At 43.2% G+C, this 20990-nt stretch overlaps 1 protein-coding gene across 1 annotated transcript in view; it reads left to right on the top strand.

Annotated features, from left to right (window-relative positions):
• Positions 1 to 19213, top strand: part of LOC132582276 (uncharacterized) — a 30220-nt gene extending 11007 nt beyond the window's left edge. Inside the window, exons 4-8 of the mRNA XM_060253814.1 lie at positions 1258 to 1349; positions 1559 to 1696; positions 15517 to 15588; positions 17585 to 17728; positions 19139 to 19213. Of these exons, the coding sequence (XP_060109797.1) occupies positions 1258 to 1349; positions 1559 to 1696; positions 15517 to 15588; positions 17585 to 17728; positions 19139 to 19213 (521 nt within the window). The remainder of the gene's footprint in view (positions 1 to 1257; positions 1350 to 1558; positions 1697 to 15516; positions 15589 to 17584; positions 17729 to 19138) is intronic.
• The last annotated feature ends 1777 nt before the right edge of the window (positions 19214 to 20990 follow it).

Below are 20990 nucleotides of genomic sequence, written 5' to 3'. Positions count from 1 at the left end.
GAAATGTCATCAGCGCAATTGCCAACATGCTGACATCATGCGGAAGTGATGTCATCGCGCTAGGGGCGTCGCACAGCAATCCTCTGGTTTGAGGGCAGAACTCTATGGTTTGAGGGCAATTTTACCCTAGAGTTTTGCTCTTGAACCAGGGCGTTGCTGCACGGCGCCCCGACATGATGATGTCACTTCCATGCAATATTATCACGTCTGCACAGCCCTGCCTCACTCCTGGAAGGCTCCCTCCCACCCCTTGCCTGTGCATAGTAAGTACCTGGCAACCCTGACTGAGGTTCCTGTCTTCCATCCCCAAATCTCCAGGGGTTTCTCAGCCTGGATCTGGCAACCCTACCTGAGCCCAGCAAGATCTCAGTGTCACTCACTATATGAATCTCTGACTTAAATCTGTGTCACAATAAAGTTTAATATTTCCTGTAATGCATCTGTTAATTCAAAGTGCCACAAGACTTCTAGTTTTTGCTACAATATATTGCTACCCCCTCTGACACAATGTGTTCGTGGTCATTCCCTTTCTTTAGGGAATCTTAGGAACTGTATTTCTGTGATCAGGATAAGAAACTTTACAAGAATACTCTTGGTGTGCTCACCAAATTACAGTTCCCAGAATTTTTTAGGGCTGGGGTGTGTAACAGTTGGCTTGTGAAACAAACGCAGGCCTGGAAGTACGTAATTTTTATTTAGTCCCTGATGTGCCTACCAAATATTGGGGAAGGTGTTGTAAACATTTGGCCAACAGTTTCATTCACACGGAGGAGGCAAATGGCAAGAAACAGAAATTCCACCATTTTCTTTTGTGTGTGGGTGTTTGACCATTGCAGAAATCAGCAACACTAGATGCTGCATATAAATATTTGCACACAAAGCTATGTCTCCGTGCATGCTTAATCTGGAAAGTAGCTGGTGCACACTTTATTATGGTGCTCAGTTTGTGAGCCAACATATATTTCCAGCTTTTGTTCCACTTTTTTGAAGCAAAAGAACAAAATCAACCTTGCTGTTTCCTTTAGTCCAGCGTCTGCTTTACAAGGATAGCCACAACAAGGAGCAAAGGACAGAAAGCACTTCCTCTGTGGTTTGCACTGAAGTTACAGGAATTCAGAGGTTTGCTGCCTCTAAGAAAAAACTGGTGCCGGTGCTAGTTATTCCCTCCTTTGGGGGATGTCTCGATAGCTAAACTGGTCTAAAACTGATATAAGCTTGTAGTGTGAATATACTCTCAATCTCTCTTCTTCCAAACAGGAAAGACTCCTAAAGGAGATGTAAGTCACTCAGCCAGCAAAACTAAGGGAGATCAGAGCTCCAGTGAAACAAATTACACCCAGCTCCCTTTGGTAAGCAAACATATTACAGCTACCTATATCTACTTCATACCAGCTAAGTGATTTTTCAGTACTTTCCTTGTGTAAAAGAGAGGCCACCTTCTTCATAGATACAAAATCTCACCAATTTCCACTGTTTAATCTCATATACAAAATGATACAGGTTAGAAACCAGAGAGAGAGATTTCAAGACTCAAAATATTTCGGCTTGCTCTTCACAGTCTCTACCTGAGCCCAAATCTGCGGTCCAAAGACAGCGTGAAGTACCTCCTCTCATCCTTCAAGAAAACACATCCCTGACACACAAGTTCAAAAAAGGCAACTTGGGCCTGACAAATCACAAAGACTGGCATCAGCAGGTGAGAAAAGCATTGACCATTTCTTTTTATTTTTAGGTGTACCCTCCGTATGATTGAGGTGCTGGTAGGGAAGGAAAGGCCCAAATAATTATCTGTGGCCACTTACTTGTTCCCCAGTGGCATGAGGCTACACCCCATAGTGGCCACCCACCACTTGTCTCTCCTGCCTAGGAGCTGAAGTAGTAAATGTTGTTTCCTTCCTCATTCCCCAGTAGGGCTGCCCCTCCTGGCAACCAGTGGGGGGATGAGGGGACTTACGTGGAGAAAGAGAAAGGCCCAGGCCTCTGGCTGACATCAGACAGGAAGTGATGTCATTATACCAGCGATGTCCAGGCACCAGTTTGGTATTGGGGCAAAAACTCTATGCTAAGAATATAAGAGCCCTGCTGGATCAGACCAATAGTCCATTTAGTCCAGCATTCTGTCTCATAGTTCCAGTTCCTCTGGACGGCCAACAACAGGGCATTGAGGCCAAGGCCTTTCCCTGATGTTATTTCCTGGCTCTGGGATTCAGAGGTTTAGTGCCTTTGAATATGGAGGTTCCCCTCAGCCACCATAGCTAGTACCACTGATAGATTTATCCTCCATGAATCTATCTAATCCTCTTTTAAAACTGTTTATTCTTATGCTCATCACTGTATCCTTTGGCAGCGAATTCCACATTTTAATCATTATCTGTGGAAAGTAGTATTTCCTTTTGTCTGTCCTGAACCTACTCCTTATCAGTTTCAGTGGATGCCCTTGAGTTCTAGGGGAAGCGGGAGAAGAACAACTCTCTCCACTCCATGCATACATAATTTTATAAACCTCTGTCATGTCCCCCCTTAGTTGTCTCTTTTCTAAACTGAAAGTCCCAGACTCTTCAACCTTTCCTCATAGGGAAGGAACTCTAAGTCAATAATCATTTATTTTTATTATTTATTACTTTGCATTTATATCCCGCCCTCTCCGCAAGCGGACTCAGGGCGGCTTACAGTATCATAAAAACAATCAATTCCATAAAACATATAAAACCATAATACATTTATCAGTTTAAAACTATTACGCTATCTCAATTCAGTCTGGCGGTATTCGGTTCTGACTATGACCACCAGCTTCTGTAGGATGTCCGGTGGCAGCCCATTTTCAGTCAACCAGAAAAGCCTGTCTAAACAGTTCGGTCTTACAGGCCCTGCGGAACGCCGACAAATCCCGCAGGGCCCTTATAGCTTCTGGGAGGGTGTTCCAGAGTTCTGGTGCTGCCACCGAGAAGGCCCTAGATCTTGTTGCGCATAGCCTGGCTTCTTTTGGGCCAGGGGCAGACAGCAGATTTTTTGTCCCTGATCGCAGTGCTCTCTGGGGGATATATGGGGAAAGGCGGTCCCGTAGATAGGCAGGTCCCTGACCATAAAGGGCTTTAAAGGTTAATACCAACACCTTGAAGCGAACTCGGAACACAACAGGCAACCAGTGTAGCTCTCTCAGCACTGGCCGAATGTGCTCCCGTCGTGGTAGCCCCATTAACAGCCGTGCCGCAGCGTTCTGCACTAGTTGTAGTCTCCGGGTTAGCGTCAGGGGTAGCCCCATGTAGAGAGCATTACAGTGATCTATTCTTGAGGTGACTGTAGCATGGATTACCGTCGCTAGGTCGCTGCGGTCCAGGTAAGGGGCCAGCTGCCATGCTTGCCGAAGATGGAAAAAGGCAGATCTAACAGTGGCTGCCACCTGAGCCTCCATTGTAAGGGAGGACTCAAGGAGCACGCCTAAGCTCTTGACCTTGGGGACCGGTATTAGTGGCACCCCATCAAGGGCCGGCAGCTGGATCTCTCTCCCCAGACCGCCCCGACCCAGGTAGAGAACCTCCGTCTTCGTCGGATTCAATTTCAGCCGACTCAGTCTGAGCCAGGAGGCCACGGCTTGTAATGTAACAGAAGCAAAAAAAAAATGCTTTAGCTTCTTTGCCATCTCCCCATCCTCACTTAGCAATCCCTTTATTCTTTTGTCATCCAAAGACCGCATTTCTTCTCTGGCTGGTTTCGTGCTCTAAATATATTTTAAAAAATATTTATTGTTTGACTTGATGCTTTTGGCAACCTTTTGGAACAAAGAGGGTGTGTCTCTTGGGAGAAAAGGAGTAGGCAATGGCAAAGGTGCAATGGTGGTAATGGAGGTTGCCACCCTTTCAGGTCTATTGCCTGAGGTCGCCATCTCATCTTTCTTCATTCTAGAGCTGCCCTGAGAGAACAGATCTCCTTTGTGTGTGAAAGGGCTCCAGGTGTATGTATATTTAAACACCGTTTAAGAACTGGGACAGAGATGCCTCTGTAATATACAGAAGATATTAGAGGTGCAGTTTGTTGCTAGATCTGAGCGGCAATAGAGTACTTACTATAAGGCCTTGTTCAAAATGGCTGAATAAACAAGTCATTCTGTTACTGAGGTCTTGTGGTGTGCACTACTTTGTGAGAGACCAGATACATAATAGTCCCCATTAGCTCTTTAAATTTGCATAGTAAGGCCATTTGTTGATCCAGGATCTGTTTAAAGACTAGAGGGGAAAGAGCACAGGAAAGGTGTAGCATTAAATGCCATGGTGCAAGAGTCAGTTCATGTTGTGGCAGTGAAAACTGAGTCGCAGAATGAGGGTTCCCTATTGCTCTCTTGGCTGTTCTTTCCTGTTGAAGAACCCCTCTGAAGCATCCTAGTGAAATTGTTAAAAGGAAGATCCACAAAAGGAAGTGAGAAAACTTTTTAAAGTCTTCCTCTGTCCATGCTTTGGTGAGCCCTTGCAGGAAGCCGGACTGGGCTTCTTTGAACTATTACATCATGCGAGTGGAATAAAAATGACCAGATATTCTGTGGTGCTTGAGGGACATTCCGCTTCTCATTTTTCAGATTTTGCTTACAAAGTGGTAATCGGTAGAGAAGGTTGCTGAAATAACTGAAATGCTTTGTTCCTGAAGCAGAAATACTGGTGGGTCAGTAGACGATTCAGCTATTGGTCTTTACCCACCAGCTAACACAGATAACCTGAGTTAGCCCCACTCTTAGAGACTTCTGATGATTTTAAGATAACCTGAGAGTGGTTTTTCTTTTCTTTTGGCAAACTGATGTTGAATGCAGCACCCTTCTCCTCAAGCATGTATTGGACTAGGCCAGTGGATCTCAAGTTTCTGATACGTCCAGGCAACTTTTCTTTAGGAACTAAAATATAGACATGCTTTTATATCTGTGCTAAGAAGGCTGACCTTTAAAGTATGTGTGAGAATTACTGTCCCTCAGAGGAGTCCACAGCCTTTGTTTTTGCATAAGAGCTTATTTTAGGGGTAGAGAATTCTTCTACATCTGTACAGCTGGAATGATCCAGTCATTCCTGATGCAGAGAAATTAACAACCAGAAATCCAATCCAGTCCAAATGAACTAATAAAAGGATTGGAATTAACAACCCTTGGGTGGAAGATGATTGGAGAACTATCAAGACCTTTTGTGAAATTCTTGATTTGGTCTTGAAAAAATTCTTGATTTGATTTGAAGAAAACAGCAACAGCAAAACTTTCAAGTTTCTCTGGCCTTTGAAAACACTATGAGAAAAACATTAAAATATTGGGGTAAGAGGAATCCAAGAAGCATATTTTTAAGAAGAACCTACAGTTTTAGAAAGTGAAATGAGAATTGCACTGAGAGCAATTGGGAGAAACAAGTTACCAGGAGAAGATGGGATATCAATACAGCTTTTCTAAGATGCAGATACTGAGTCCATCAAAACAAAACAAGGGCCCACAAACTGGAAATGATCAATTTACATCCCAGTTCTGAAAAAAGGAGATGTCAAAGACTGTAGCAACTATCAGACCATCACATTAATTTCTCACACAAGTAAAGTGAAGGCTGTTACTGTATATGGAATGAGAAATGGGAATGTTCAGGCTGGATTCGGAAAAGCAAAAGGCACTAGAGATCATATTGCTCATTTACGTTGGTTACTGGGGCATATGAGAGAATTTCAGACGAAAATTGGCTTTTGTTTAATAGATTGCAGCAAAGCTTTTGACTCTGTGGATCATGAAAAGCTATAAGAACATAAGAGAAGCCATGTTAGATCAGGCCAATGGCCCATCCAGTCCAACATTCTGTGTCACACAGCAGCCAAATATATATATATATATATACACACACACACACACACACACTGTGGCTAATAGCCACTGATGGACCTCTGCTCCATATTTTTATCTAACCCCCTCTTGAAGGTGGCCATGCTTGTGGCCGCCACCACCTCCTGTGGCAGTGAATTCCACATGTTAATCATCCTTTGGGTGAAGAAGTACTTCCTTTTATCCGTTTTAACCTGTCTGCTCAGCAATTTCATCGAATGCCCACGAGTTCTTGTATTGTGAGAAAGGGAGAAAAGTACTTCTTTCTCTACTTTCTCCATCCCATGCATTATCTTGTAAACCTCTATCATGTCACCCCTCAGTCGATGTTTCTCCAAGCTAAAGAGCCCTAAGCGTTTCAACCTTTCTTTATAGGGAAGGTGTTCCAGCCCTTTAATCATTCTAGTTGCCCTTTTCTGAACTTTCTCCAATGCTATAATATCCTTTTTGAGGTGCGGCGACCAGAACTGCGCACAGTACTCCAAATGAGACCGCACCATCGATTTATACAGGGGCATGTTTGGTTTTAAAGGAAACGTGTGTGTCACAGAATCTGATTGTTTTGATGTACAATCTATATGCTGGACAAGAGGCCTCATGGAGAAACAGAATGGTTTCCAATGGGCAAAGGTGTCAGAGAAGGATGCATTTTATCTCCCTATCTCTTCAGTCTGCATGCAGAATACATCATAAGGAAAGCTGGGTTAGATTTAGATGAAGGTGGAGTGAACATTGATTGAAGGAACATTCACAGTTTGAGATATGCAGATAACACTGCATTATTGGCAGTGAAGACTTGAAACGACTACTGATGAAGGTGAACACAGAAAGTGCCAAAGCTTATATGGATACTTGTAGACTGCCAAAAAGAGCCCCGTGATGCAGAGTGGTAAGCTGCAGTGCTGCAGTCCAAGCTCTGCTCACAACCTGAGTTCAATTCCGGCAGAAGCTGGGTTCAGATAGCTGACTCAAGGTTAAATTAGCCTTCCATCCTTCCGAGGTCAGTAAAACAAGTACCCAGCTTGTTGGGGGTAAAGTATAGATGACTGGGGAAGGAAATGGCAAACCATTTTTTTAAAAAAAAGTCTGCCATGAAAATGTCATGATGTGATGTCACTCCAGAGTCTGAAATGACTGGTGCTTGCACAGGGGAGTATACCTTTTTAGACTGCCAAAAAGACAAAAGAGTGCGTCCTAGGCCAAATCAAGCCTGAACTGTTCCTTTTTTTTTCCCCCATAGGTCCGTCTGTCATAAAGCACTATGGTACATTGATGGTACTGCATAAATAGCAGACTAGCTAAGTTTAAGGTTACTCTTTGGTACAATACAGCATACCGCTGCTTAGGCAAATGGCACCAGTGTCCATGATGCTTTACACAGCAGCATGAGCAAAAGATGAGACCTGTCCAAAATATCTTACATAACAAACCTTAATTTTACCTGAGAACTTAAGAGAATCGGGCAGAATTAGAAAGTCATCTGTTCTACTTTGCTTGGAGTTCCAGGAGGACATAGACTCAGTCCATTTTCTTGGTTGTTTATGTGCCCCCATGGCTCCTCCTCCCAGTAAAAAAAGAAAGTCCAGAATAGTTCAAGACAAGTTGGGCTCAGATGAATCAGTTTACTATCAAAAAGTTTAACTCTTGAAGCAGACAGCAAATTTCAGTCACTCTCCTTCCAAAAAATTTGGCCGTACTCCAAATCCCTTCAGCACTCTTCAAAAACCCACAGTACGGACAGCCAGTTTGGTGTAGTGGTTAAGTGTGCAGACTCTTATCTGGGAGAACCGGGTTTGATTCCCCACTCCTCCACTTGCACCTGCTAGCATGGCCTTGGATCAGCCATAGCTCTGGCAGAGGTTGTCCTTGAAGGGGCAGCTGCTGTGAGAGCCCTCTGAGCCCCACCCACCTCACAGTGTGTCTGTTGTGGGGGAGGAAGGTAAAGGAGATTATGAGCCGCTCTGAGACTCTTTGGAGTGAAGGGTGGGATATAAATCCAATATCTTCTTCTTCTTCTTCAAACAGGAGATAACTCCGCACTGGCAGATGACTCAGCACCAGGGCTTTTTTTGAGCAGGAACGCACAGGAATGCAGTTCCGACTGGCTTGGTGTCAGGGGTGTGGCCTAATATGCAAATGAGTTACTGCTGGGCTTTTTCTCCAAAAAGCCCCGCGTAACAATAGTAATGTCAGGGGGTGTGGCCTAATATGCAAATGAGTTCATGCTGGCTTTTTCTACTAAAAAAGCCCTGCTCAGCACTCTTTGCTAATGTACATGCAACAGCAGAAGGTTCTCCGCAGCAGATGGCTAGCTGCTGATGCAATATCTCTGTCACAGCTAGAGATACTCAGAACAGTAAAATTCCTCTGGACTGCACCAGATATCCAAGTCTAGAACTCAAGGAGAACTAAATGGGGAGCCGGACTGAGTCAGATGGACCAAACAACTCCAGTCCTGCAACACAAGTTTTCTTTTCTCCTTTTCATCCATCTCAGCTTCTGACAATCACACAAGCTTGCTGATGACTTTAATATTTCCACGAGGGCAGGATCCAGAGGATTAATGGCAGACAAACAGGTGTGGGGAGGGTGATTCTATTGGCAGCACTGGAGAAATAAATCATAGCGATGCTATGCCCAGAGCAGATGCCCAGAGATTAGCACAACTAATTTTATAATTGTTCTCAGAGTCAATGCACTATTTTTTACCTGCCTGCAAATTCCAGTCCGGGAAGGTAAGATAAGTAGCCACCAAAGAGTGAGAAGCCAAGTCTTTACAAATTAGGAAAGACTGTAGTTCTCTTCCTGAAGACTTCAAGTCAGCTTTACTTTATTCAAATTTGGTGCTCAGAGTAAAATATCTTAAATCCACAATACTGGCAGGAGCGTTGTGCCAGTGTGTCTATTCAGGATGCCATCTTGGCTCCTCCCCCCATATTTAGTTTTCTAGGAGAAGCTATTGGGTAGCAATGGAAGGAATTTGGACAGGGCCAAATACAGCTGGAAGTTAGAGCACCATGTCCGGAACTGCAGAATTTCTTGGCCTCAATAAAGTAGCCATGGGTGAGATAAGTATCAGGGGCACAGTGTCCAGGAAGGTGGGATTAACCGTTCAAGTTTTAGCTTATTCTGCAGGCACTAGTTGGAACTGGTAAGAAACTTCTAGAGGTTGGTTGGTTTATGGGGAAATTGGTGACTTCCCCACACATTTCTTTTAAGCCCTACATGAAAGTACCTTTCCCCAGTAGGGGATGCTGGTTATGGCCCTGCTGTTGGAATAATGTTGTCAACTCCAGGTTGAGAAATTCCTGGAGATGCTGGGGTGTATCCTGGGAAGGACAGGTTTTTTTTTTTTTATGGCAGTATAATGCCATAAAATCCACTCTCAGAAGTTGTCATTTCCTCCAGGGGAACTGGCCACACTGGGAGGTTGGCAAGTCTGTGTGGGACCTCCACCTTCACACATTTGAAATGGCCTTAGATTAGGAGAGGAGAGATTTAACAAGGAAGGTGGGGATATAAACTGAGCCTTGGCTGTAAATCTCAACTGACAGAAGGGATTTCCATCAGGGGAGCAGGAATTCCTTGCCACTCTTTGTCCGCTAAAGTCCTAAATACCCCCTGAAATATTGCTCCTTGAATATAGGGGTTTCCAGAAACAGGATGGGGGGAATTGGTGGTCTACAGGAGGAGGGGCTACTCAGCAAAGGCTGCACCCCACTTTCATCCCCCTGTTGGAGCACTGAGTAAACAACAGCTGTTGAAGTTGAGTTCCCTCAAATACATCTAACTCTGAGTTGGGTAGGTTGTCTGCCTGTGACCCAAATTGTGTCAGTTGTGTTGTGTAATTTGGCCGCTTAATGACAATTCTACAGTTTTTTAAAGAGGAGAATGCCTCTTTCCTTTCTCTTCTTTCTTTCAGAACTGTTCACTTTGTTCCTTAGGGGACAGCTTTACAGAAACGAGCCTCACTGATGAATTGTGTTGTGTTACCAGTTAATTCCTCAAAGAATTTAGCACGTCAGCAAATGGGCTCATTTCACACTAAGCTTTGTTGCTGCTGCAGTCTTACAGGTGTATCAAAATCAGAATTTTAACTCCTCTGTAAAAATGATCAAAGACTTTATGCTTGTAGTGTTTGTAGCGGCAGTCCCACTTTTGATGCCTGTGGATTAGACAAAAGAGTGGTGTTGGATTTAACTTTTCAGAGTGAAAATTTTAATGGAGACAGGTCTAAAACATGGAGCTCTGTCATTATGGGGGGTGAAAGACGCACCCAAAACTGTTGTGATCTCAGTTTCTTCAACGTCTGTTGTTTGCCTTTGAGAAGAAGCCGAAGAATTCAGCCGAAGGTAACTCTTGTGGGAATTTCAGTATTTTTCTCCTCTGCAAAATGTGTGCCTGGACACTGGCTAATAAGGATGTTGGTTCACTGCATGATATAGATGCAAGGCTGAAGCAAATGTAAGATAATATATTCTGTATCCATGAGTTCTTCATTAATTGCTTGTTAGAGTAACCTATGAAATCTGAGGTGGAGAAGGTAGATGAGTCCCTTAGGGGGAAAAACGTTTAAGCAAATGTTTGTTATAAAACACACATAATGAATTGTTGTAAGCAATAAGTTTTACAAAAATTATTTGGTGATGTCTAAAGGGTAGAATTTTCAACTCTGGGTTGGGAAATACCTGGAGATTTTGGGAGTGGAGCCTCAGAAGGGCCAAGTTTGGAGCATAATGCCAGAGAGTCCCACTTCCAGAGTGGCCATTTTCTCCAGGTGAACTGATATCTGTCGCCTGGAAATCAGTTGTAATAGTGAGAGATCTCCAGTCACCACCTGGAGGCTGGCAACCCCACTAAAGGGTAACTAACACGTGCTTCTCCAAACTGTAGTACAATTTTAAACAATGCAATTCACTGATCCTGGAATTCAATTACTTAGGGACTTGGCTTAAAGAATTGCTTCAGTGAAGCACACTGGGCTGGATCCTTTAGATCCATTCCTCTAATGACTCTTTCCTTTTTTGATCCTCCTGCATCAGAGGAAGGTTTCTTGCACTAGAGGAAAATGCCACCATTAGTCAAACAGAACCAAAGGGATCAGACTTTTCAGTGTTCTTTGTTAGACAAAAGGGCGGCCTAAAAGTTCACCAGTGGTTGACCACTCTCCCCCCACCCCATCCCGTTATGCCAAATCACATTAAATGGAACTACTTAGAAGCCACTTTGGGAAAGGCTCAAGAGGTCTGCTACTGCTGTCTTTTTCTTGAGAGCCTGAAGTGTGTAGAGAGATGCAAAACTTACCATCTCTCAGTGTACTTGTGTGCAATGGAAGGAGGCTAAACCTCTCAGTTTCTCCCTCAAATTATTTTGCGATACTAGAAAATGGGGGGGGGGGGTAATGCTTTGGGATACCTGGGATAGCAGGTAGTCTGCAAACATCAAGGTTAAATTTATGGACACCACTTGCATCTTGATGACTTATCCTTATGGATCCTTGAGTTTTGCACTGTTCTTCCTCTGTTCAGCACAATGAAAGAGTAGCAGTGGTTTCTTCCCCACTAAATCTTTTCTGGGGGCATCTGTAGTGACTAATTAGCAGAGACTTGGTGATGTTCAAAAATAATGGCTGATTACTAAGGAAGGCCAAACTTTGTTAGTCCCTAGTCATGTTTTAGACTTCAGGGGACTGAAGCCCTAATCTTTTATTAAGTTGTATGAATGTGGCTTGAACGATTGTTTAGCATTATATCTATATAGGAAAAAGGAAAGGTTCCCTGTGCAAGCACCAGTCGTTTCCGACTCTGGGGTGACGTTGGTTTCACAACGTTTTCACGGCAGACTTTTTTTTTTAATGGGGTGGTTTGCCATTTGCATTCCCCAGTTATCTACACTTTCCCCCCAGCAAGCTGGGTACTCATTTTACTGACCTCGGATGGAAGGTTGAGTTAACCTCGAGCCAGCTACCTGAAAAGCCAGCTATCGCCAGGGATCGAACTCAGGTCATGAGCAGATCTTAGCTCACTGCAGCTCTAACACTCCGTGCCACATATATCTATATATGTGGAAACAAATTATGTCTTTTATGACTGTCTTCCAGCCGTTGACTCAGATCTGGGACAAGATAGTTTAAAGGCTGAACTCAATGATATAGCCAACATGCAGCTGCCACTGAAAAGAAGCAGTCCTGGGTGCATCTCTGCCTCTTTTATTAATATAGAATAAGGCATAACAGTGGGGATGATGTTATTGCCACTGAAGTAGAGCGGGAAGCAAAGCATTCATGATGTGACATCATCACATTGTAGTTTTTGCAGTATGGTACAGAAAAGAGGAGGAGATTTTTGGCTTTTTGCTCTTTGCTTTCAGCAGCATTATCATTTCTGGCTGTAGTTGTGGCCCTTGAAATCAATGGGATTCATGGAAACTCAGGTGCAAACTCAGTTGCATTGTGAGTTATCTATGTGTCGCATGCCATTGCTTGTAATGGTGCCTGATGACTTCTAAAGGGGAAAAAAAAAGCCCCTTCTGTAGGGAGAATTTTAGGAAGGAGGTTGAAAGGGGAAAAGGAGGGGGTGCCAAAACCTTACTTTCCCCACTGTTTCCCTGCTCCGTTGCTCAGTTTGGATCTGATCTGAGTTGGTGATGAGTGTAGGCTCCACTTCTCAAAACTGCTGGGACCCCTTGACTCTTTCCATGGCACAAAACCACTCCTTGAGTTTGATCCTGATTTGACTCACTGATTTCAGGATGAGTTAACCATGAGAGAGAGAGAGAGGCACCACCAGTTTCCAGATACATCAGACCAAACGAGATGAACCCCCACCCTGTTGCTGGATTCCAGAAAGCACCCGACAAGAAAAGCGAGGGTTACATCTTCTGTAGGAGGCATGGTTTGCCTTGTCAAGAAGATGCAGCTCTTCTGTATTTGATAATCTATAGGGATTATGCTTTCACTCACACACTGAATAGTGCACTTTCTGTCCACTTCCAGTTCACTTTGCAACTGAATGAAACTGCAAAATCCACTTGAAAATGATTGCTTAAGTGCATTGAAAGTGCATTATTCAACACGTGCAAAATACCGAGTTTCATCTGCTTCCTTTAGATCAGGGCTGCTAAAACACATCACCTTATCACAGACGTGCACTTGTGTACTTTTCATTGGCTAGAGAGACTGAATTTGCTAGGAACTACAAGAACCCAAGAGACATCTCTGTAGGTCTAAAACAATAAATTATTCCCTGAGCAAGAACCTGAGGTTGCTGAGTGCTGTTTGTTCTTGGGCAAACATGAGCTGTGGATGCTTAAGAGGAAAAATTACCTAGGTGAATATGAAAAGGTAGTGTGGTATGGTAGAAGGTCATAATTTCACAAGTGAGCAGCATTTGATAATACTGAAAGTGCTGAAAGTGGAATCTGAATGAGAGTTCCATTTTTCTAAGGCCACTGAAATAAATGGGTATGGTAGGGTTATAACAGTTTAGGATTGCATTGAGAGTTATCTATCACAAGTGTGTACCAGTTACATGGAAGCTGTGCTGTTCTCAGTAGGCAGTTGTCCTTGAATTCTTAACCTATTTTCTTATTGACCTTGTGACGGACTCAGGCCCTTAGCCTGAGTAGCTGAGAAACAGGCTTGCAGCGATTGGCTGGAATGTTGCCCAAGCGACGGAAAAATATGCTTTGGAGGTTTGCTCAGCAGAAAATCACCTCAGGATTTTTAGTCGGAGCCGGGGGGTCTTTGAGAGAAGTCTTCAGTATAGCAGTCTGAAGTGAAGACAGTGGGCTTAGGCCGGGCAGTTGTAAAACCAACTGGACGAGGGGCTGAGAGCAACCAGAGTGGCTGAGCTTCTTGTGGGAGACAGAGCTGAGTGGACTCTGTCTGGAAGAGGGAGTTTTCAGACAGTTTGAAACTCTCTGAGGGAGAATTTGCCAGTGCATCAGGCAATCTCCAAGAACAAACAAGATCACACAAATACACACTGAGGAGTGAACTGGATTCTGGTGGTCAGCAGGATTGCCCAAGACGCAGACCAGAGGACTAGCTGTGGGGCTGAGACGCATCGGTATCCAGGGGTGCGAGTCCTGGAAGACAGTTAGTGTGAAAGGGTCTGTGAGGGAGAATACTGACACCAGTCAGGAGTTCTCTATGTGTGTGTGTGGGAGAGTGATTGAGGTTTGTTATTTTTATGATTTGGCACTGCCAAAGTTAGAGTTAAACATCTGAAGAAACAGCATTCTCAGTGCCCAGAAGGCACAGACAGCCTATGTGAAGTAGAGTCTAGTGTGACTCTAAAACCTGCCTGGTTTATTGTTTATTTTAAAGATATTCTGCCATAGTAGTGTTATATTTTACCTCAGCCTGATTAGTCCCTACTCTCTGTAATTGTTTTATTCTGCCAACCCGGTGCCAACTGATTTGCCTCCTGCATATTGAACAGTCATAATATTATTTCATCCCTCTTCCTTGCCTTTTGTTACCTAATAAATATTTTGTGGTTTTTGCCATTAAAACCATCTGGTGCCAATTATTAATAGTTCTGACAGGATTTCTGGGAGTATTACTGAGGGACGGAGGGAAGGTGACCGGGGAGAAATTTAAAGTGGTCGCCTCCCGAGTAAAGCCTCTGACCGGCTTCCTCACAGACCTCTTCATATTTTAAGGGATCACTCATTGCCAGGTGCCCTGTCCATGTTGGCTTTTTCTTGAATTTTTACAGTGGGTTGGATCCAGAATAAATTTCCTGCCAACAGAAAGGGAGGTGTCTGAAGAACCCCCAGTTTGCCACTCATGCCATTCCTGAGGGTCGCCTTCCCCCCAGGAGCAGCATTTTGGGGGAGTCAATGGACTGCAATGGGGGAGTAGAGTTGCCAACTTGCATGTGGTGGCTGGAGATCTCTCATTATTACAACTAATCACCAGGTGAGAGAGATCAGTTCACCTGGAGAAAATGGTCACTTTGGAAGGTGAACTCTATGACAATATGCTCCATTGAAGTGCCTTCCTCAGGCTCCACCCTCAGAATCTCCAGGTATTTCCCAAGTGAGAGCTGGAAACCCTAGGGAGGAGGGAGCCAGGAAAGTTTAGTTCTACTGGTGAAAGACACTTCAGTGAGTGAAAAACTTTGAGCCCAACTTGACACGGTCGTTTTAAAGAGCTGGATTCCAACTTCAGTTCCCCACAGCAGCTGCAGGAAGTGGCTTTTAAGAAATAAAGGAGAACTCATTTGGGCTTGGAGCACCTCTGTGGGGAGAGGAAGGGCTTCTGCCTTACCCTGAGCCATTTCTTCCATGTTGAAATGGCCCCGAGGAGTTTCCCCCATTTTTTGCTGCTCTATGTGGAGTATTCTAAGCAAAATCTGGGAAATAGCTCCCTCACAATGCTATTTCAGAACAGGAAAATGACAGGGAATGAAGGAGCCCTTTGTCCCCCACCCTCCACATATCAAAAGACTGATCTTTGTCTTGTGAGTAGGGTAGGTGCTGTCCAGCATGTCACAAACTGCAAATTCCATCTTTTTTACAACAATAAACCATTTGCTTTTGCATCCATACTCTCTTAAGACTGTGGGCAAGATCCATCTCCTTGTTTTAGGTACAGATTCTAGCCAATGCAGGTGCTGTGGTAATTGACAAACAACAGTTGCTTTTACTGAGTTTAATAATTGAACTGTGTTTTCCAGTCATCTCAAGCAGAATCTCAGCTGCCATCTCAGGAGAGCAACCGCGTGGGATCAAACAAAGTTTTCCGTCAGGTACCTGAACCGTGAATTCCTTGGAAAGAAGGTTCCATCCGTGTCATCTTCCAAGGGCCACCCAGTTACTGAAACATGGTCCCAGTCTCAGATGGTCTGGACCAGGTGGCTGGTCTTGGAATACTGTCAAAAGACAACAAATTATCAGTCACTGAGTCAGGTTTGGTTTAGCTATAGTTGTACTGCTGGGGAGAAAAACGTTGAATTTCCTGTTTCAGGCATTGAAGTATTCAGAGCTATCTTGGGTTCTGAGATTGCTGTCTTCTCACTGGATATGAAAATTTTCTCTTTGTATCCAGTATTTTTGATCCCATGCATAGAGCTCTTTTCAAAAGCCTAAAATCCTCCCCATCAGCTAGTGGTCTGAGAAGAAGCACAGAAGACTGAATTCAGCTCCCTTTTCCTCTTTCTAAAAAGCCTGTTGAAAGATGGTAGCTTTTAAAAAAGCAGCTCGCGCGGGCAGTCTTGGGTTTGGGGTCAAGCAGGGGAATCTTGTATGCAAGAACAAGGTACCTGTCAGGCTTCTCAACCAGCTAGGAATGTGAGCGTGGAAACTTTCTCCTGCATGCACTCTGTATATAGCTGGATTAGGGCAATGATAACTGAGTATGGGAAGCGTTAACCAGGATTCAAAGAACTATGCAGTCAGTTCCAAATGCCTGAGTGGGCTTTGGGACTCCTATTTCTTGAACAGTAGCCTCCAGTTCATATAACTTCACAAAACAATCCACTGTCTGCAACTAAACAGAGTTCAATAGTACTTTTTACTATATAGGAGTTTGCTGATTGAATGAAAGAAATCAAATTTCACAAGGCATTTGTCAGTCCTTGCAGTTACCTAAAAGTCACACCTTTGGATCCTATCCATTATTTCCTTCCCATTTATTTGATTAGAAAAATTAAATTCCTTTTTTGGGCACAACAGACTAAAACAGCTTACCAAGTGACATCAACTTAAAATATACATCAAGGTCAAACATAAAGGATAGATGGGAGAATATTTAACACACAAACATTTTGCACTTGCAGAATAAAACTCTGCCAATGCACCAGAAACAATACCTGTTGCTTTTAGAAGGTTAGGAGAAAGAAGATCAGACCTGGCCACACGTTGAAAGCCCTCTGAAGTGAAACAGTTTCTACCACATTAAGAGAAGCCTAAAAAACAGTGCTGGGGAATGGAATTCCACAGTCTTTGCAATAGTGTTGACAGTAAAAGGTATTGGCTTGCACAAAGTAACGGTAAGGAAGTGGCTTGAAGTGATATCTCCCACCTTCTGGTCTGAGCTGTCCCCTTCCAAAGAGAGGCAGTTCCAGTAAGAAATTTAAGTTGATTTCAGTTTGGAGCCACTTCTGCTGTGAGGGTCCTGTCCTTTCTGACCACATGCCAAACTCCTGAAGGTGGTGGAGTCTGGAGCAAAGTCTCATCCTTTGCATTGGGGGATGTGGGTGAACTGGCCATTATGGCCACTGGGACAGTTCTTGGTGGGCTGAATGGAAAAATGAGAAGAGCTCTTCCATCCTCCTGGCTATGCAGACCTGGGCAAATGGAGCAGCAGCAATCATGAACAATGCCTGGCTATGAAGCGCAGCCAAAACTTATTTAAAAACATCATTTTACTGAAGATTTCTGTTGTGTGCCCTTTGGGGCAAATATATTTTTAGTATTTTTCATACTTCATAAAAACAAATCCAGAAGAAGAGTTGTTTTTATACCTCACTTTTCTTTATCCTAAGGAGTCTCAAAGCAGCTCACAATGCCCTTCCCTTCCTCTCCCCATGACAGTCACCTTGTGTAGTAGGTGGGGCTGAGAGAGTTCTGAGAGAACAGCAACTGTCCCAAGGCCACCCAGCAGGCTTCATGAGGAGGAGGAGGAGTGGGGAATCAAGCCTGGTTCTTCATATTAGAGTTTGCTGCTCTTAACCACTGCACCACATTGGCTCCAAGCGGTTGCTTGTTGGGCTAATTTTCCTTTCTTTCTTTTTTTCTTTTTAGAAATTAAGCAGCTGTGTTAGTGCGCTCCCTCACCTGGAATGCCAAACTCGATCTAATTTAGTTGCAAGTGCTGTAAAGTCCCAGCCACAAGATGGAACTCTTCCACAGATAGCCACCAAGAACCTGCAGAACACATTGCATCAGGTAAACTGGCAAAAAAATTCCTTGCTATGTTTTTACATTGTATGACTGTCATTTATCATACACTGGTATCAGCATCAAAAATTTTGGTGCGCGTTAATAGTTAAGAGCTGATGAGGGAGGAGGCAGGCCATTTTGTCCTTTATTTGTGAAAATGGCAGTCAGCTGAGCACCTGCAGTGGAGGATCAGTTGTTGCTGCTAATTTCCATCATATAGAAGTAAAAGAAATTCCCCTTGCTGTGAATGTAACATAAGCAAGAAGCTTCATGACACAAAACATTTATGATAGCTTCAGAAGACAACTGGGTCAGTCTGCAGCAGAGCAGTTAGATTTGACTGCAGTAGCACCTTAGAGACCAGCAAAGTACCAGTAGAGATCCCATAATAATAATAATAAAAAAAAGATATTTGGGGTATAAGCTTTTGAGAATCAAAACTTCATGTAAAGACCTTCTTTAGGACCAACCTGACATGTAACGTTGTACAGGCTTTTTAACTCTTTCTCACGCCAGATGTTACAAAATGAAAGAGAGGGGGAAAGAAGATATTTATTTATTTATTCATTCATACCCTGCTTTTTTCCCGGGTGGGGACCCAAAGCAGCTTACAACAGTGCTCCCCCTCTAATTTTATTTTCACAACAAACTCTCTATGGAGTAGTTTAGGTTGAAACAGAGTGACTAGCCCAAAGTCACTATGACAACCCCTTACATTTCCCTCCATTCCCTTTTGTGACTGAGCCACCCTAGTTGTCTGTTTTCTTCTTTCTTGAAGAATTCTGGCTGTCCCATCCTGTCACAGTATAGTATTTTGGCTGTTTGCTGAGCCCAGGAACCTGAGGAAAGAAATGGGAGCACATTTTAAATTATACAATTTAAATATACAACTTAAATGGCACTCAAGAAATTTTTATATCCCAAATTAAGAAAACATTTAGTCAATATAGAAGGGAAAGGCCAGGTGAAATCAGAGGTAAAATTTCTGTAGATGTGAGACTGATTTGGCTGCGACATCTGTCACCTCATTGATCACCAGGGTTTTCAGACTTTAGTTCTTAATATTTCAGGCTATTCATAGTTACTTAAAATCTTTATGTTGAGAGGCTTTTGTTCCAGTGTTTTCCAAATACTTCAACATACTTTTTTTTTGACTATTCTCTGACTCCAGAAGACTGGTACTCTTTCCAGTACCCAAACTTCTTCTCTTGAAGCACCAATATTTGTCTTGAGTTTTTAACTGGCTCCTAAGGTCTCCAAAGGCAGTTTCTAACAACACCAGACCAGGGATCTCTTCATTCTTCAGAGCTAACTCCATGTTTGACTGGGTAGGAAAATTTTCCTCCCACTAGAAGATCTTTCCCTTTCTTTGGTCTCAATGGAGTCTCTGTCTAACTGCCCATTCATCCTTGCTAGCTTTCCTCAGTTGTCCTGTCTGTGTTAAACCGCTTGCAGTCAGGGCTGAATTCTGCTCTGTCAGTACTCAGCTAGGGCTGAAATCAGACTGAATTGTGCTCAGCATCCAGCTCAAGGCTCTCTGACTCCGTGAAGAATTAATTCTTCATGGTCTTTTATCAATTTACAAAGCACTTCTAATCTTTTAAAAGTGCAGTCTGTCACAGTCACTCATCAAGTTTCCATGGCAGAGTAGAGATATAGATCTGGGTCTCTGAAATCCTAGTCCAACACCATAACCACTGCACCACACTGGCTCTAAGATCATTATGATCTTAAAACCCTCTCATGTAAAAAATATAGAACTTCCAATAGGTCCAGGAAGACTGGGATTAAAATTGCTGCTGGCCAGAGGTCAGAAAAGCAGGAGGCAATGAAACAATTAAACTGTAGCAACAATTACCCCCAATGTTCCTAATTACTCCAATGAGACTTAAATGTCTTTTCCGAAGGAAGAGTAATGGAAAGTGTGGAAGTCATTGTGCTTAGGAGATGAATGTACCATGTTGCTCAGTTTATGTAGTCAATTAAAGCCAAATTAGATAGTCATTAGCTGTGTTGCATTTTCATATTTGCACTCTCTTGCTGATTCCATTAGCTTCTAGATGCTAAGAACTATGATCAAATGTCAACTGTGCCATGTTTATTGAACAGCCGCTTCCCTCTGTCCTCCCTCCCTCCTTCCCATGCCAAACGATTTTGAAAACTGAGAAGTCAGTTGTGACCTGGAATGGGAGTCAAAAGAATTAGTATAAATCTTTTTCTCCTTTAAAATACTAGTAACAAAGTAGGAGGCCTGGTTTCAAATAGTAAAACTGACCTGAGGCTGAAGGGTTGAACAACACCCTTTCCCTTCCCTTCCACAGATATGTAATTTGTGTATACTCACCATTTTCTGTGAATGTGACAAAGTATGTATTTTCCAGCTTTGGCATGCACAACTTGCTAGTATGCTTTTATACATACAGTAGCCTGAAAATATGACAAAATGGAAACTGTGCATATGAGGAAGATAGTAGATAGTGTGGTCTCCCAGTATGTGAGGTAGGAATGTCTAAGAGAGAAGGGATGAAAAGGGCTAGAGTCTCTCTTCCACACAAACAATTCCCAGCTTTTTATTTGTTGGTTGCCCTCAAGTACGATCCAAGTACAATGTTGGGTAGTGGTTTTTTATTTAGTCAATTATTAATTTACTTGACAGTCTCCTTTCTGGCGCAACTTGAGGCAGATTACGTGGTGTAAAACAATGCAACTGAAATTAGCACGAGAGGTCTAATAAGCAATGCAATTACAAAAATTAGAGGCCGTTCAAAAAAGTATGATATACCAAGTGATGCAGCAAATGGAATTGAGAAAGTAGAAGATGATGCTGGAAGTTCAGGATGATACTTACAACAAACAAATATATAGCAGGGGTCAGTGGTGTGGTGCCCACAGTGCCAACAAAAAACCTTTCCTAATGCCTGCCGAGTGTTTTTGGAAAATGGGTGGGGCTTTTGCTCAGCAGAGCTTCTGATTGGCCATCAGAGTTCTTCTTTGCTGCACTTTTTTTTTAAGTTGCTTTTAGTAGCAGTTGAGTGCAAGGATCTTCACTGCATTGCTGCATGTGAATGCAAGAAACTACCTTTGCTTGCTTTCTGCAGAAGCTAAATGCACACACCACTGATTGCTTAGTCCGAAGAGTTTTCAGAATAATAAAATGCCAAGCAAATGTTTAATCTAGCAAACCTCCAAGAAGATTCTAATCTCCTTTTTGCCACTGGATGGCCACAGGCAAGTGACCATTCCCTCAACCTCAGTCTCCCCCCCCCCC

The sequence above is a fragment of the Heteronotia binoei genome, chromosome 14, assembly GCF_032191835.1.
Source record: "Heteronotia binoei isolate CCM8104 ecotype False Entrance Well chromosome 14, APGP_CSIRO_Hbin_v1, whole genome shotgun sequence".
Lineage (NCBI taxonomy): Eukaryota > Metazoa > Chordata > Lepidosauria > Squamata > Gekkonidae > Heteronotia > Heteronotia binoei.
Note: the sequence above shows the minus strand (reverse complement) of the source record. Positions and strands in the feature narration are given on the sequence as shown.